The sequence below is a fragment of the Odontesthes bonariensis genome, chromosome 7, assembly GCF_027942865.1.
Source record: "Odontesthes bonariensis isolate fOdoBon6 chromosome 7, fOdoBon6.hap1, whole genome shotgun sequence".
Taxonomy (NCBI): Eukaryota; Metazoa; Chordata; class Actinopteri; order Atheriniformes; family Atherinopsidae; genus Odontesthes; species Odontesthes bonariensis.
The window spans coordinates 12,365,687-12,384,292 of NC_134512.1; the positions used below are offsets into that span (position 1 = coordinate 12,365,687).

Genomic DNA, 18,606 nt, shown 5'->3' on the forward strand with positions numbered 1-18,606 from the left:
CTCCCTTCCTCCTCTGAGATCCTTCCACCAGCATAGGTGTTTTAAAATAACATAAATGGATTCAATCTGAGTTCCTGAATTCTGTTGTCTAAACCATTCATCCATTATGTATTGTTGTCCTTTTCATATCTACCACTGTGATGTTTTTTGTTTTTTCATTCAAATGTAAATTGTAAATTCAGAAGTGACCATAGCGAGAGGGTGGGAAACAAGGGTGAAATGAGAGTAATATCATAATGTCATATGAGATGATTACAAATGAGGGGATTGGATGCGGTAGATAGATGGAGGGAGTGCTGGAAAGAAGTGCCTGATGTGACACAGAAGAGGAGAAGGAGAAAAGGGGGAAAGGAAAGAGCAGAAGATAAAGGAGAGCGGAAGGGTAGGAAGCAAATGGAGAGGATGGGAGAAAAAGGATTTATTGAGGCTGCAGGGAAGAGCCGCGTGATAGCTCTCAGCTGGATTAGAGGAATGCATGAGAAATGGTGTGAGGAGAGGAGACAGTGTGATGGGAGAAAAGTGAAGTTTGTGAGCCTCCTTAGGGCAGCTTTAAACATTAGTATCATTAATGTAGTTTGGAAAAGTGCGCTCACTGAAAAGTCATTGAAAGGCCACCTGTGGGTATTAGAGCTTGAGAAATCAGGCAAAAGAAAGGAATTGATAGGACAGTGTGACAGATAGATAGCATAAATCAGAAATTAAGTTTTCAAAAAAGAAGGACTCAAGACATTTTTATAGCGGTCAGTGGACATATAGCAGAACGCTTGACGATGGGAGAATAAAAGAGCACTTGTGATACCTAATATGAATGCTGTATGCAGTCTTTATTTTACTTACAAACATTTTTTTAATACTGAGGGTGTATGTTTGTGTTAGTCGGCCCGATGTACAGAGCACATTTCTTTAGTCCAGTGGTTTTTCTTTGAGATGCTTGTGAAAGGAGTTTGTATATCAGCAGGACAAAAAAAAAAAAGACCTTTCTCCACATTTCATGCCAAATAAATATTTCATGCCTCAACCAAAAGAGATTTCAGGCAACAATGATATTCTCTGAATACTGGTTAGCTCTAGCCCTCTTATGTTATCCAGCCTAGTCAAGTTCCTTTGTCTGACTCAATCTGTTCAGCCCAGTGAAGGAAAACTGGAAACAAAGACTCCAATTCGTCAGACAATTAACTCTTATTTTGTGTCCTCCACTCTTCCTTTGAGTCACATTCTAATAACTATTATTTCCACTTTCATCTCCCATTTGCCCTTCAATTGCTCTTTCACGTTTCTACTCTTCTTGCATAAAGTTCTGTTAAAAAAACACATCTCAGTTTTATTCCCTGTAATGTGTTTTTTGTACAAGAAAGAATTTATAATTCCCTCTGTTTCTGGTGTTCATTTACAATTTATCACTCCCCCTTCATCTTTCTTCCGCTTGTCTCTCTGTCTCTTAATCGCTTTCAACTAGAGCCTGCCTCATCATCCATCAAGTTTTGTGTGACTATTAGTCTTACACACACACACACACACACACACACACACACACACACACACACACACGCACGCACACACACATTCAGGTTCATGACAGTGAGAAACACCTATGACCTGCCTAGATTGTTAGTTTGTATTCCTTTTCCATTTATCTTTCTGTTAATTTAACATAATCATTTTTAACATTTTAGATATCTTTGTCATATAGATTTATCTTTTAATTCTTTCATTTGAATCAGATCTTTCATCTTTTTTTTTCAAAGCATGTCAGTTTTCTTTCCCAGCAAATTGTAGACGAAACAAGAGAAAATGTAAAGATGCAAATAAAAATGATATGAATAGAATATACTGATCCGTCCTCTTTCTGTAATCCATCTCTGGTCCTCCGTGAGATATGTATCTTTTCTTTTATCTCGATCTCTTCACATTACTGAAATCCTTTGAGTGTGAAGATTACAGGTTTGCGTTTGTATGTGTAGGGTCTCTTGTGGTATCTTATAAAGAATAATCTGGGTTGTATTGTTTGAGCAGTCAATGTGTCACTGAAGTTCAGGCTCTGTGAGCATGTCGTTTATATTTTGGCTTCTCTGAGAGTGGCTGAAAGAGGGTGAAAAGATGGAGATGGAGATGTTGAGGGTGCAATGTAAGTTATGTGTACATACAAAACTCTGCAATGCTAAGATCCATATTCATTTGATGTAGTCATGTCTATTCAGCGTCACTCAAGGATAGTTTGGTGGCAGACCGCCTCCTCTCAGCTCTCAAACAATTGCCTGAAAAGAGAGAAAGATGTAACATTTGAACGTTAAAAACGTTCATGAGGTACATATTCATCAATAGACAACATTCTAATTACTGTCTTCCTATGTATTCCTCATATTAGCTGTAATTTCAGATTAACATAGTTCTGTCTGTCTGTTTGTTAAACATGGCACAGCACAAAGTCCCGGGTTAGGAATGGTGTAATGTTTGAATCATTTAAGTGAGGGTAAATGTGGAGCCATGGGCTAAAAGTGGCACTTAAGTTTGTTGAGTGCCATTTCAGCAGCTACACAGAGAAATATTCCCTATTCATGAGAGAGTGACCTTAGCAAGCAGTCATCGCTCCCCTGCACCTGCAATGATTTATTGGTTACAGAATGCTGGGCAGCCGGATGATGCAGCGACGTTTACGCCTAGGGCAACACGTGACCATTCCCCTTCAGCCTTTGTCCTTCCCTTTCAACTCAGCCAGCCACATCAGGAATGAAGATACACACATACATGGCAAAATGCTTCTTTCCGTGATACTTTTCATCTTTAAAGACCAACCATTTACGTGCAAAGATTTATTCCCTAAGTATGTGTCCAAAAATGAAATCAACCTAATTTTTGATTAACTACTCGGATATTTTTTTTAACTCAGAAAACCTTCTCATATTTTTCATAATTTCCAGGCAAATAGAATTTGCAGGATCACATTTGCAGGAATTGTTTTCTCATTTCCCCGGTTAAAGTTTGACTTTATCCTTAAATGCAGATTGTCTGTGCATAAATGACACATGCTCTCACAAACAACGGGAGAGCAGGGGATGTTTATCGCACACGCACAACCACATAATGTGCGCGCGGAAGCATGAGCATATGATTATGACTGTATTTTATATGTGTAGATTTTGAGAGTTAATGTTGTGTTACATTTCTCATTCTGTAGCTGATGCTGGCCTATTATCCCAGATGTGTTTTTATACAAGAGTAAAGCATCGTCGCTGTCTGTGCATTTTTTTTTTGTATGGGGAATAAGATACATGGTAAAACTTTAAATCAGCCCTTTACTCAGTCTAACCAGAGTTCCACAGAATTACTGCAGCTTGGATGAGTGGAAAATGTTGATTTATGTGGAGCATCGATTTTCTTCTTCATGGTGTCTCAAGGAGTGTTTTATTCAGGACCTGAGGCTTTTAACATTGCTGCTCACTGTCATCTTGCCACTATCTTGCGTGTGGCTCAGAGTTATATTCTAAGCAGATAACCCTGTTTATGCTTAACGCGTGCTTTTATGACTAGTTTGTATAATATGAAACTATTTGCCTGTGCAGCCTCTATAAATTCAACTTATTTTAGTTTTTTGTGATGCAGAGACACACACAGTTGTAGGTCTGTTCTCACACAGTAACAGCCATTATGATGTCATAAATGTTGATCTCTGAGAAAAGCCCGGGGGTGAAAGGACCACAAATAGAAATAGGCTGTAAATAGAAATGTGCAACATATATATTTACATATAATGTTTAATTGACAATTTTGCAAATACAGCATATTAAATATTTAAAGCAGCAACAGTATAATTTTTTTTTTAAACATTTCCTTGCTGTTGTCAGAAACCCAGTATGTAAAAAAACCCATCAATGTTCTCAGTCAATGTAAATAAATCTAAAAGTAAAAGACAACTGTATTGTGAAAGTTTTTATATCATATCTGTATTTTATATAACATACTGATTTTAACAGTTCACGCGACAGTCTGTGCTTAGCATCACTTTATCATCAACTTTCAGGTTACTATGTTTGTTGTAACTATGTGTGTATTTAATCTTAGCTTTCATTTGCCAAAGTTGTTGACAGAGTCTAGTGATAAAAGATTAAGTGCTACCACAAGGCCAGTTAAGACAGTAATGCCTATGACAACATGCGCAAACACCAGACAAAACTGCGGTCAAGCAGTTTTTCTCGTGATTTGCCGATACTCTATTCCGTTTTTACTTGTGTCAGGCCTCATGATAGTATCATTTATAGATTTTATGTTTCTTGTGTAAATAAAATTTTTTACTTATGAAAATGAGCAAATCTTTAAGAAGGCATTGCAGCTCTTGGATAGCAAGTTGTTTAATACTACTGTTGTGTTATTTTGTGATTGAACGAAGCCTCTACCAAAAAGTGTGGCTCCATATGGCTCCCTGCTGGTGGGGTGAATGAAAATGGAACCAATTTTTACTAGTTTAGTTAGTTAGGTAGTTTCAAGGTGGAGGTGGGGTGGAAATTTTAGGATTTGCATACAGTTTAAGAATCCAATGAAATAAGATTAAGTATCAAGCACTTTTTTTCATACTTTTTTACTGGATTGTTACCCATGGAACCACAAACAGGTGTAAAAGATGACCAACAGAGCTGGTTTATGAAAATAAATGTTGAAATATGGTGTTAAAAGGTTTCTTGCCTGACAATGACTATATGCTCATTTTAAATATAAAGCGAGCAAGATGTTTAAAAAAGTAAGAAGAAAAACCGGGCTGGAAAACATGTAATGCCTAAAAAAGACCTGATAAACAACTAATTAGGTTTATTAGCAACAGGCCAGAAACATTATAATTGATTAAAAGAGTATCCCAGAGAGGCTTCTTTCAGAAGTCCAGATGGGGAGAACTTCAAGATGGCAAAAGCATAGTTAAAGAACTTCTGTCTAATCTCTAAAGAGAATTTGCACTGCATTTAAAAAACAGACTTTGAGAATTTGCTGCATGGCTAGGAGACAAATCTAACAGCAACTCTCTGTTTTCACTTTAGCCTGATCTCATCCCGGAGATACTACTTTGAGATCCTTCACAAGCAGGATGACAAGGGCTCAGATCACGTGGAGGTTGGGGTAAGTTTACCCATCCAAACAAGTGGGCCTCACTTCAACTATTTTTCATATATGTGACTATTTTTTATTCCTCAGTTATTTAGTTTGCTTCAACTCTCTAGCTCTCAGTGAATAGAATGGCTTCATATGTCTCGAGAAGGTCTTTCCCTGTTTTCTAACATTTAGTTTTACCTTTGTGCTTTGTGATTGACACTGACAGTGGTCACTGTGTTGTAGAGAGATGGAGGGAAACGTTTCAAGTGAAAGTTCTCCTTTCCCTCCTTCTCTGTAAAATATTTAGCATTTTCTTCCCTTAATTAGCTGACTTATTGGGTCACAACTGTATGCAGTGACTCCCCAGCTTGTTGCTGCCTGCTTACCTGCCAAAAGATGGAGAGCACAGATTCATTTAAAGTATTTTTTCATTCCTTCTTCTGTCTTCAGCCTTTCCCTCCGCCTTATTCTCTCTCTTTGTACTTTTCATCAATTTCCTCTTTGTGTCATTGTTCTCTACTTCTCTTTTTATTTCTCCTCCCATTCGCACCAACTCTCCTCTGCACCATTTTCTCTCTCTGGTGGTGTTCTGCACCTCAGGCAAGGCTCAGAAATGAGTGGGGCTTAATTTCAAGATGAAGTTTCAAACAAGAGCCCACACGCCTCGTGTGAGCCTGTGCTCTGAGTGGGTGGGCACATTGTGGAAAAAGTAGTGTGTGTATGGAATTAATTTCTTAGCAAGCCTTAGGTTATCATCATCACGATGACCATCAGCAGCAGCAGTACTGTTGGGTTTGCCTTTTTTTTCATGTAGAAATGTGTCTTTTATTTGTTCTCATTCTGTCTCTATAAGTGTATTTGGCCACTTCCCTCTATTTATATTGTTTTTCTGTAATATCTTTTTAAACCAGAATCTGGTTATGGCGAGGTGGCATCAGCATATGAAAAAAAAACAATTTTAGGCAGCTGTGCATGTGATAATCACATTGTTAGATAATATTTGCAAATACAATTCTGTGAAAATGATAGATTTAGCAACTGATTCAGCTTCCTTAAAACTAAGATCCCCTAAGAGACATCTTTGTTCTGTAGAGTGAAGGAGTAGAACTAATGTCACCTACCAATAGATTTACTCCTTTTGAAGTCATTGAAGTATCTTGCCTGATGATCAGAGAACTTAATGGGTCCTTGGAAACTGTCCTTCTGTTCTCACTAAAGCTTCGGGCTTAGATCGTGATACTAGTCGAGCAGTTGAACAATCACGAGGCATCTCGCCATGATTAGAGCCAACTCTAGCAATGGGGGTTTTCTGGTACAGTACCTGAAATAAATTTTCCTGGTATGTCTCTTCCAAGCAGCTCTATCAGATCTTTTCATAAGGCCATCAATAATTCTACATCCTAGCCAAAGTCAAGCAACTTAGGCATAACTGGAATTCATATGGTCTAAGTGTTTTTGAGCATCAGCCAAACCTCTGCAGTCAGAAGGTGGATGATGGCCTGAGGGTCCTGCCATTACATTGTCATCACTGGTATCGTTTGGCATTATGTCTTTTTAGATATTACAAACCTAATATCTGTAGCAACCAAGAACACTGACTGTTTTAAAACCATTTTAGTCCTTCTCTCTTATAGTACTATTATTATAGCATTATTTTCTTTCTCATATTCTGTTCTTCTTGTAGCAATTTTTAAACAAAACAGTTTTTATTTACATGAACAGTGAACTGTAAACAACAATAGCATCCTTTAATGTTAAATTCCACACCACAGGATGATTATACATCCATTATTCACCCTTCTTTATGAGCCTTTTAATGAGGTCTTAATGGCTTCATCTAAGATCAAATATTAAATTGAGCTAAGAAAGAGTAAAAAACTTTTTGAGACTATGAAAAGAATATATGCAAGACAAGATGTGTCTTCCTTGTGGTATTTATTCTTCCATTCTTCTTTCCCCCCAGGGCCAACAAGTCCCAAGGCCTTGGTGGTGGTTTGTCTCATGGTTTGTCCATGTAGGAACAATTCAATGTAGCTTATGAAAGTCATACAGCAGATCAAGATTATGTGCAGGAATGTGTTTATGTGTGTTAAACCACTGTCTCAGTAAGGCCACTGTGTGTGATTTAACAGCAGAATACATTTCACACCTTGACCAACATAGCAGATTTGCCATGACCAGCCTACAACAACATAAGCCCAGGGCTCACACAAATCCACAGACACTCAGGCACTCATTTGTTAAAGAGCAGATAGTGGAGATTCATAGCTCTTTCCTGTATATTCTACGTGAAGCTGTGATTATAGTTAAAGGTAGCCTCTTCCTTGGGGAATATGTTTGTTTATCAGTGCTTTCTTTGAATAAATGAGAGGGAGTAAATGTCAAATAGTACACAAGCACATACTGAGAGCTTTGGCCAGAGAACAAGATAGGTCATTTATTGTTCTTTCTGTATTAGCTCTTTTCTTTTTTATTGCATTAAGGAGTTAGGGAGCATGGCTGGTAGGTGGAACATAAATGGCATTAGAGGCAGGAAGAAACTATTTTAGAATACGTCTTTTGCTCACCTTGAGGATATGGAGACAACTACATTGTGTTCACGAACAGCAGGCCAGTGAATGAGGAGATTGTTTAGCTGTTAGGATGAGTGAACGCATTACCAAACCTGCGCTTTGATTGAATCTTTAGTCACCTTCCTCAATGTTTTTCCTCAATTAACTTCAAATAAACTCTTTTTAGAGTGGCTGCTTGACATGATAGATTATTTTGTGAGAGTGGTTTCATTAACTTTCTTAATTACCATCTGGATCTTTGTCAGTGAAACATGGGACCTTTTACACAAGCCTAATGGAAAACATCTATTGATAGCACCTGACGAAATGAAGGAAAGTGCTGGCCATTAAACAGTATGATTGAGAGGATGACGGAGGGAAAGAAAGAGGAGAAGAAAGTCACGCTTTAATTAGCAATGGCAAGTTTATGGACAGGCAGGGGTTTGGGATTTAAATGCAGGTTTTTAATGGCCCCTTTTTAGCACTCCTGCCAGGCCAAGTCTCAAACTGCCGACCAATTGATACACACGCCTATGTCTGTACACACTCTCCAAACACTCCTGGGTATATTTACAGAGACATAAGTACACATGTATGCGCTCACACACACCACTCAGCATCTGCTACAAACTTTTCCTTCTGAGTATAAATCAGCACTGGTCCAAGGATCGTGGAGCCAGCTGTTTAAGTACATTGTGTGTATCCTGCTTCAGAGATGAATTAGTAAAAGATCCTTTTCTATTAAATTTAGTTTGTAAACTATACATTTTTTGCTTTTGCCTGCTAATGATGTTTGCCTGGATTTTGCTATATGGAGGTAGGCTGATTATACAGTCGGTCGATTGATCAGCCCAAGATCTGGCACGTTTTAAGAAAATATTTTTTTATTTGTTGATACCTGAGCATCTTAAGCATATCAGTAGGCAGTTGCATCTGTGGAGAGTTCTCTGTTGTTGCTGTGGAAACATAGATGGTTAGATAAGTCTGACATATGTGACGCTGCCCTTTGTGTCAGTCAAGCTGCCGTGCTACCGAAGTTACAGATCATGTATTGACGTGAAATTGCGATTTTCAGCCAAAAGTGTCGATGGTGTCTGGTATCTGACAGCTTGGAAAACTGTGTAGCTGTCCTCATCAATGCAGCGTTGTTGGTGATTCATTAAATTGTCAAGACATGCATGTTTTATTCTTAAATGGAGTCCTGTTAGAATGTACCGTCTTGTATTAGAAGCATCCAGTCATATTTTTTGTGATGCAGGTTGACAGGAGTTCCTAAAAGTAGGATGGGAGGAAATTGTTCTCTATATATTTGACTTTACTCTGCTTTTATTGAATTACCATTAAAAGTTGGCTTTGCACACTTAGCATCACTCATGGAACATGTGTACTGTCTATGGGTCCCGACCAAAGTCATAGTTTGTATGATGCTCTGTAGTCTTCAGCGTAGCATATGTAAACAGCAGGCTGTGTAATAAGATTGAATAAAGTTCAACAAGCCCTCCAACCTTAAAAACTACATCTGAAATTGCTACATCTGAAATGACATTAAGAAGTTCCTCCACTAAAAAAGAGCCACAAAATTATGTTAGAAAATAGGAGGATTGGTGAATGAGCCAACTCCCAGGTCCCTATCGCACACTGTATATTAGATTTAGATATTATATTAGTGGGGAGTATTTCGCAAGAAGAGCGAAGAATGACACTGAAAGCTTTTTCCTGTTGAAAATATGTTTTTGCTCCTCTACCGACTGGCACCAGCAAGAGTTTGATTTTCCACCTGGCTCTGCTGGTATCAGGTGGTGATGTACAGATGGTTCACCCGATCACCCACGAAGAATTTTCTGTGCCAGCTCTCTCCCAAACAGTTTCTGCATATGATTCCTTAGAGGACTCTGTGCTACAAACCATCTGGCACATCAAGTTACATGTATGTGAATCTATGATAAATCCAAGAGCATCAGCATTAACTACTGACACATCTATATTCTGTACAATACAAGTAAAAGAATGTCCGATTGATCGTCTCAATTCTCCCTCTTTATAACCATGTAGCGTAAGATGTAGCTTTTGAAATCTTGTCACAATAAGAAAAATCAAATTGTCAAACTAATTATTATGCTTGGTAATGTTTGTCCTTTTTAAAACCATCAGAGAGGCATTTACTAGCAGCCCACAGGAATTTAAAGCCGTTAACAGGGCTAATTTTGTATCCTGCTTATGCCATGTTTGCTCTGGTCATCGTGCAGATTTGAGTGGACACATCCCAAAGAGCACAACCGCACACACGACATAACACGTCAGCATTAAAAAGGAAGGTGCTTTATCAAATATATTCACTATGTCATTTAAACTTTCATGCGTAACTTTCCTTTTTCTTTTCATGCCGAGTCATTTCGCATAGCAAGGTTCAAATACCATAGGAAATTACTTTTACATTATGAATACATTTTTAATAGCCTGTAGGATGTGGTATTTCTTCCATGTGCCATATTTCTAGTTGGAAAGAACCCTGAGATCCATTATTTTCTTGGCAGCTCCTTGTTTTACCACTATTGTGGAGATCTCCAGAGTTTTTAAGGTTTGGTATACCACTTGATTTTTTTTACAACTTGTTTTTTTTATGCCCTCCCTGGTCATGAGCTTTTTCATGTGATCGCAGACTACATGTATTCTGTCATGTGGATACTGAAAAGGTTGATTTGAATTTACTTAGTATAAGTAGTAAAAATAGTAAAAATAGTGTGACAAACCATTTTTTCCCCACAGCTCTCAGCGCATCGCTTTTAATACGATGACTGTGACATTCTAGTAATTGCTAAAGCTATTGGGCTAATTTGTCTTTCTGAAATGTCTGGTCTGAGACACTTTGGTTAATGTATAATTCAACATCGAAAATCAAACACCCCATCTCTGTATCCACCTCCTCATCTCTGAATATTGTTCTTTCATCCCCAGGCAAGGCAAGACATGACATGAAAAACAACCCACTGTTTTCATGTCAGTGACTAGAAATTGAGTGTGGCATTCATCCTCGAGCATGCAAATGTTTAGTTCTGTTGTAAATTGAAAAAAAGAAAGCATAATTATTCTGTATGCCTTTGTTTCCATGCCGTAGTTTTTGGTTAGTCCTATCAGTTTGGTGGTGTTTTGGCCTTTACTTCACTCTCAAATTCACTTGTAAGAACATTCTACAATAGTATTGGCAAAGTATCAAAAACAACAGTCTTTTGTGCTCCAAGAAAACACAAAAGTTCAGGTATTAAGGCTGTCAGGATCACAGCACATTTCCTTGACGCTCTGCTGCCTAGCACCTGTCAGTGTGCAGCACCATACTTGAGCTGAACACTATAGATTTTCCATTACTTCAAGTGTTGAAATCCACACTTTGTTTCTCATCCTATAAAAAGAGATTTTTCTTTCTTGCCATTGCTTATCATCTCACATGATTTTCTTCTCACAAAACAACACTTAACATGACATTGTATTGGAGAGGAGACAGTTATTGGTTGTTGCCATTTACTTTGTTACCATGTACTGTGGACAGTAATATAAAAATTGACACTTTAATCTGAGCCCCTAAACGCGACAGTGAATCAAAGAGAGACATTCAAAGATAATTAATTCTCTCCCTCATTAGCTTGTTAGCTGTCACTTTGCCTTCTTTGCACCACAACATCAAGGCATAATTCTTGGTTAGGAACGTGTCATTTCCAATGAAGTCACTGTTGCTAAGACTGAACTGTTGTCTGGCAACTGTGTATTTGTATATGAGGGGTATTATTTTTTCCACCTACCTCAGTCATGCTGTTCCTATTTCTTCTCTATCCACATGACTAAATTAGTACACTGAGTATCTCACAGAAGTCACAAAATGGTTGGCTTTGACAATAAATGTAGACAACTCACATCAGTTTCTGTCTGCATAGATATTATATTCATAATATGTGTCATTGTGTGGTAAGGGAGGACCCAGGTGCAGACACGGACGAGAGCCAAAAGTGAAGTTAAACGGTTTATTTTAAATATTAAAAAAAAGCGTAGCAAAGCTGGAAAACTGAAAAACTAAACTGAACATAAAACTAAGAAAATAACAAAACCAGACTGAATACTTGCAGAACAGGACTGAAGAAGAAAACCATGGACCAGGGGCATAGGACGGGAAATACAGACGAGTAACACAAAGAATACAGACATATAAGACGTATAAGACTTATAAGACGAGGATGACAAGGAATACAGACGAGGATTTCAGATGAGTAAGACAAGGCATCCGGCGAGGAGTGGTGGAACTAGAAAGACATTGTGGCGTTTTCAGTGCCACTGCGGGTTCTTTCAGCGGTAAGTTAGGACTGAGACTCTTTGACGGTTGTCAATGCTTTTATTGGTTCTATACAACTCTTCTGTATTTCTCCTGCACGGCCTCCTTCCCAGGCTTTCTCTCCTGCTCTTCCTCCTCCTGGCTCCAGCACGCTACTGTTTATAAAGGAGAGTGATTAGACAAGTGGATGCTGGTGTGCTAATCACTCACCTGGTGCTGCTCCCCTGAGCTCTCCACACCTCTCTCCTGCAGCTGATGCGCCACGCCCCCTCCACAGACATATATACAGGTTGCAGGTAAGAGTGAACAGAGCAGAGGGCAGGAGATGGACTGAGGAGAGAGAGAGATGGCAGAACACAGGGGGCGAGGGAGAGCACACTAACTTGAAAATGAATCTAACAGAAAGAATACACAAGGAGAAATTAAACACAACTGAATACCGAGAAACAGAACCAAGGTGAAACAAAGACTGAGCCAACACAGAAAACACCAAGAACCCAGATCTTGACAATATGCTGCATATATTTAAAGTGTTTATCTTATTCATTCTATTTTGATTTTTTTTTTCTTTGTCTAAACATACCATGAAAAGACCAAAAACATCACTGGATCTTTTAATCAATCAACACTTTACTGCTTATGTACTTTGTTAATGATGCACAGCTCCAAGCTTAATAATCAAGACTAGTCTCAAATATATATTTAATCTCTAACAAACATTCAATATTATTTCTGAAAAAGAAGATATGCATAATCATTTTAGCAAATGTTTCATCCTAATAAATTTAGCCAGTCATGTTACTTGTTAGGTTTTTAAATACTATTTCTAACTGTTCCTTTTTGTTCAAAATTAGGCTTTTATGTTGACACTTTCATTATTAGGATGCATTAGGATGGAAGTAGAGTCACAAGTCATATGTCACAGTCTCATATGATGGTTTTATTGGAGGGATTTCATTATCGCACAAATTCTCTCAAAGAAATGAAAATTGACTATTATTCTAAATTCCCCTGTGTAAATATAGGCTCAATGAATAAAGGCAGGAGTGTATTTGTTGTATGTTTATACCTTTTTCAATGGATTTCATCACGCTGAATAAAGCAAGCCATATCTGGGTTAGAAGACAGTGAAAGAAAGTGATTATTTCTAGAAAGCCAACCGTTTAACACTGTTATGAACAGAGCAAGTGGACACTGGTGAGAGCTGAAAAACATTTGATTATCCAGGAAAATTCTGTGTGTTTACTTCCTATTTAACATACTGGTTCTAAAATCTCAAGCAATTCTTACATAAACATGAAAAGGTCAAATTTAATCATGTCATTACCTCCTTTGCATCATATTAAGAAAATAACTTAATAAAGGGATGCAAGGGGATCCAATGGGCATCAAACTACTCCTTCACTGTATAGTGCATAATTATAGAGTAAATCTCCCATTCTGGGGGGCTGTTTGAAATTTCAACAGAATCTTCACTACTGTACTACATAGGTTGAAATAGTCCAAACCTTTCAAACTACCAAACTAGTGCAAACCACCGCTAGCTGGCACAAATGTTCACAGCTCAATATTTTGATCTTCTTACCTCTGTAGAACGACTAATGAGCAAAAAACAACAACTCCTCAGATGTATCAACCATGAAGTGGCTCATCTCTCTCTCTTTACCTTAGACATATGTTTTATTACTAAGACATGTGCGGAAGTCACATTTGAAACTTAACTTTTTCAGTTGGACACCGCGGCTATTAAAGCCACCAGTCCATCACAGAGCCACATAGAGACAAATGACCATCCACACTCACATTCACTCCTAGCGCTCATTTGGAGTCAACAGTCAACCTGACATGGAAGGGAGGAAGCCAGAGTACCCGGAGAGAACCCACACATACACAAAGAGAACATGCAAATTCCAGACAGAAAGGCGCCAGCCAGGATTCAAACCAGGAACCCTCTTGCTTTATAGGCGATGGTGTTAATCAGCACACCCCCGTGCAGCCTCTATTAACACACTTACAAAAAGTAAATGAATAAATCTGTATGTTCAATTATGAAGTCCCCACTCCCACCTTTACTTCATGATCTGATATGAAGCCAGACAATGTACAACGGACAAAGAACGAGACAAATTTCCATAGAAACTGTTCTTTCAACATTCCTTGTTCTCATCAGCAGTGCCCCTCGGAGCCTTTAAACAAATAAACTTAGCAAATATATCTGTTGTACATGCCCACATATGGCTTAAATACACTCCACAAATTAACCACAAATTAAAGATTCAACTGTCAGAGGCTTACATCAACCAAAGCATCACTTCAGAAAAAAGCTAGAATATGGACCTTGTCTACTATGTACACAAAAAAGTCCATTGAAATTTGGTTATGTTCCAGAAACAATGACAATTAAAAATCTTGAATGAAATGACCACTGTGGCTTATCCCATTAAAAATCCCCTTAAAATCTGAGATTTTATCGGAATTCATAAAAACCGTCCCCTAAAGCTTTTTCTTGTGACTTAAAAATGATCATGCAATGCTCGTGTGACAAGTGCTTTTGCCACACGAGGCAAAAGCACTTGTGTTTTATGTGAAAAGGATGTCCCTTTAGCTGCTTTTGCTTGTGCCACCACAGAGGTTGTGTAAAAACAACATATTGCTTTAGAGTGGCACTACACTGTTTTCATTGTTGTCTTTCCAGTTGAGTGTAAGAAAACCTTTTGCAACTCATAAATAGTCTGAACTTTTAGTTCCTTGACTTAGATTGTGTCAGCTCGCCCTTGAAGACAATCACCCTGAAATAATGGCCCAGTGGCTCAAAGTCTTCAGTGGCCTGCTGAGCTGCTCCCTGCTGCTACTCAGCATGACGTTACGCTTTGTCCTTGTTTGTTGCTCTTATGTTTGTGCTCTTCTGTGGGTGCAGTATGTGTACCTCTGTACCAGTGCATCAACATGGGTGTGAACCACAGCCATGCACTATGAATGCAGTAGAAAACAACCAGTCGTTGCTTGTCACGAGTTGGTACGACATTTATAAGATGCCTCAGAATCTAAAAAGGCATGTGTGTGTGTTTGTTGTGCATACACATGTGGATGCATTTGCATAGACTTGAGGAGGGTGTTTATATTTGTATTCTCAAATCGAGGGCTAGAAAATGATCTGTCTCCTATGATTATATCTTGGGTAACTAGAAGTGACGAGGTAATTGTGAAATCTGTTTAAAATAATTGTAGCCTGCCTCTTTATCTCACTCTTTTTCTCTCAGTGCTTGTATGTTTGCAGGTCATTAGTCCTTTCTTCTATTTCCCACCTACTCTTCGTTGTCTTGTTCACACAGGAATACTTTTACTTTGCTCACAGCTTGTTGTCCCAGTTTTTTTTTTTTTTCCTCATTTACTTCCTTCCTAACCCCTTTGTGGTATCACATTCCTTACTGCCTGTGTTCCATTCTGTTTCCTCTGTTCTCTCAGGATAAGTGTGTTTATACAAAAACCCAGCATCAGATCGATCCTGTGATGTTGCTCAGATCAATAACACAATGTCACAGTTTAGCCAGCAAACTGTGATGAATGATTCCTGTTCAGCTTTTACTTTTCACGTGTGGGCATTTAGTTTTCTCTTTTCACTCAGTCCCTGTTCTCTCGCCCTCTGCTCCAACACAGTGGCGTCCATTCCTCCCTGGTCTGAAATACGAAGTGATAGACTCAGCCTTCATCTCCCTGTACACAGGTATGAGCTATTAATTCTTGCCTATGTATTACTCAATAAGCTTTTTTGTCACATTGTCAAAGAAATTAATTCAGTTAATGACCTATTTTTGATGGGACTTTAAAAAAAAAAAATATATATTTGTAGCTAAGATACACTTTGAATATAAAAAAGTTCCCCAGCAGAAGAAGAAATTAAAAGCAATAAAAAGCAACTTTATTTGTCTGAGATGATAATGATTTGTTTAATTCTACAGAATTATTATTTTTTGTACCAGTATATGCTTCTGTGTTGCCTTGAGTTTACAGTTGATTGTTTAGGTCTGGATGTAGGATTAAAGGTGACATTTTAGACTATTTTATTCAGGTTGCCATAAGATGGCTGTAAATTTCACTGTCAAAAGCCAATCACGTCCTCATCATGTGGGGCAAAGGAGAGGACTGAATTTAATAGTAGTTCTGTTTTTCATTATATGTGTCATCCGTAGAAAATATGACAGCAGTGGCTCCAGAGTAGATGCTTAACCTCTGTAGCTCCAAGAATAGTAATGTGTCACAAGGATTCAGTATATCAGTAACAGGGAAAATGTCAGCTGCTCAGAAAATGATGTGTGGAGTTGTCATCTTGAGCAAGCAGTAATGTTGCGTGGATCTATGCCAAATCCTGCCATCTTGTTTATGACAAGCTATGACAGAGAAGAATGAGGCCTCACGCAGTAAATGAGGTCACCTGCTGGATTCTGGCATTACCATCTCATCATTTCTCTCCTTACACCATCCATCCATCTCTCCTCCTCCCTTTAGGAGTCACACCCTCTGCCCCACTAATTTTCTCCATGCACTCAAGACAATATTTCAATTGTTTTGTTTGTCTCCACACTTGTTATGAGGATCTTAGAGACGTTGATAGTTTGACTTCACATGGCTTGTGTGTAGTGGAAATAAGGGCTGCTAGCTTTATGTATTGTATGCACACAAACATACTTAATGAATATGCACATTCCACTTTCTGCAGGATGGAAATAATGCTGACCACCCTGTTACAAAACATTTCTCCCATCAGGCTTTGCTCCTGACATATTTTGCCCTCCTCCCCTGCTATCAATTGGTGTGATAATGACTCTTCTTTGTCCTATTTTTGTTTACTCTCATCTGCTTTTGTAACTCTTCTCCTCTACCTCTCTTTTTTTTCACTCCGTCATTAATGGTAAAGATTTCTGATTTTTGAGACATAAATATAATTTCCACAGCAGTGAACATTCATTTTTGCCCATGTTAACAGTATAAAAAAAACAATTAATAATGAATGTTCCTCTCATCTCCTTCCACACTATCTCAAACATTTCCCCCTATTTCCTCTTTTTTTTTTTTAGATGAGTCCAGTCTGAAAATGAACAGTGTAGACCACATCCCTCAGACCTTGGCCAGTCACATCCATCTCTCAGAGGAGTCCCAGCCTCAGGGTCCGGAGGGAGGCACCGTCATGCTGCACGGAGCCGATATGCTGAAGCCAGATCCCAGGGACACTTTCTACAGCAGTAAATCTGCCAGTCATAAATTTGCATTTTTTTTCCATATTTTTCTTCATTCTGATTTTCTGGCTCATTTTTTCCTAACTGCCTGATTGGTCTGGTTCACTGTCTCTGCAGCTGTCCATGTTTGCTTTAGTCAGACATTCATTAAGTCCACTGTATTCCATTTTATGTGTCTGTGTGTTTTCCTCAAATTTTCTGACATTTTTCTAATCGTGTCGTGTGTTTCTTACCGTTTAGTGTGGTTAAAACTGAATTCGATGCACATCTTTTCCACGCTGTCAAATGACCTTTTTCTCTGTCTCTCACCTCAGCCCCTATGATTGACCCCTCTCGCCTGGAAAACGTTCTTCCCGCCTGTCTCTACTCTCCAACCTACGTAGTCAAAGATTTTCCCATCGCCAGATACCAGGGGCTGCAGTTTGTAAGTTGCAGAAGAGTGATATACATATCTGCACCAATTTCTTTATGAATTGCCAGCTCTTGCATAAGTTAGATCCATGGGATCATCAGCAAACTATGCAATTCATGGTCCCTTTAACCTGTTACAAACAGTTCATTATAGATCAATGCAAAATTCAGATAAAGTGGTCAGAAAACAGAGGAATAGAAGATCTAAGTCAAAGAGAACTTGTCTCTGTATGTCAACACAAAAAGGGGAATGGGGGCAGATGTTGAGCGCTGCTCCCCCCTGTGGGGCAACACATGTTACTGCAGCAGCCACGACAATGTTTCATGAATTAGAAAAGAGCTATGAACTACACAGTGCATCTGGTTTAGATACAATAGGAATCATCTTTAAAAAAGCAAGAATTATATGGAATGGCAGATTTGAACTAAATAATGGTTTTAATCTTAAAGGGAAATGAACTCCTCCTACATGTGTTTCTTATATAAAACTAGTATGCTTTTCAGGGGTATGTTGCAATTCTGGCTGACATGTAACTATTCTTCAGGTCTACCTATCTTTTGTCTACCCAAATGACTTCACTCGTCTCACCCACATGGAGCGAGAGAACAAGTGTTTCTACAGAGAGTCCCCTATCTATTTGGAAAAGTAAGGACATTTGCTTTTATCTCTTACAGAAACAAAATGAATATTTGTCTCTGTCTCTTATATTGGAGCAAATACATTGGTTATGTAGAAGAAGTGTTTACATGACGGTGATGATTCACATGACTTTTCTCTAACAAAAATGTTAATCTTCTGTTGGCCATGTGTGTTTTTGCCTCTTGTTTTGTCTGCCAGGTTTGGTTTCTACAAATATATGAAGATGGATGAGGAAGAAGATGACAGACCGTTCTTTTTCCCCAACCCAGATGGTAGCTAACAAGCAAACACACACACATATATATATATATATATATATATATTTATATATATATATATATATCTATATATATATATATATATATATATATATAT

General features: G+C 38.3%; 1 protein-coding gene across 2 annotated transcripts in view; it reads left to right on the forward strand.

Annotated features, from left to right (window-relative positions):
- The window catches only part of b4galnt4a (beta-1,4-N-acetyl-galactosaminyl transferase 4a), a 143,524-nt gene that overhangs the window by 117,467 nt on the left and 7,451 nt on the right, over nucleotides 1-18,606 (forward strand). For both annotated transcript variants that reach the window (XM_075469518.1, XM_075469516.1), the window contains exons 8-13: nucleotides 5,025-5,103; nucleotides 15,604-15,670; nucleotides 17,022-17,186; nucleotides 17,495-17,604; nucleotides 18,137-18,237; nucleotides 18,430-18,503. In XM_075469518.1, the coding sequence (XP_075325633.1) occupies nucleotides 5,025-5,103; nucleotides 15,604-15,670; nucleotides 17,022-17,186; nucleotides 17,495-17,604; nucleotides 18,137-18,237; nucleotides 18,430-18,503 (596 nt within the window). The remainder of the gene's footprint in view (nucleotides 1-5,024; nucleotides 5,104-15,603; nucleotides 15,671-17,021; nucleotides 17,187-17,494; nucleotides 17,605-18,136; nucleotides 18,238-18,429; nucleotides 18,504-18,606) is intronic.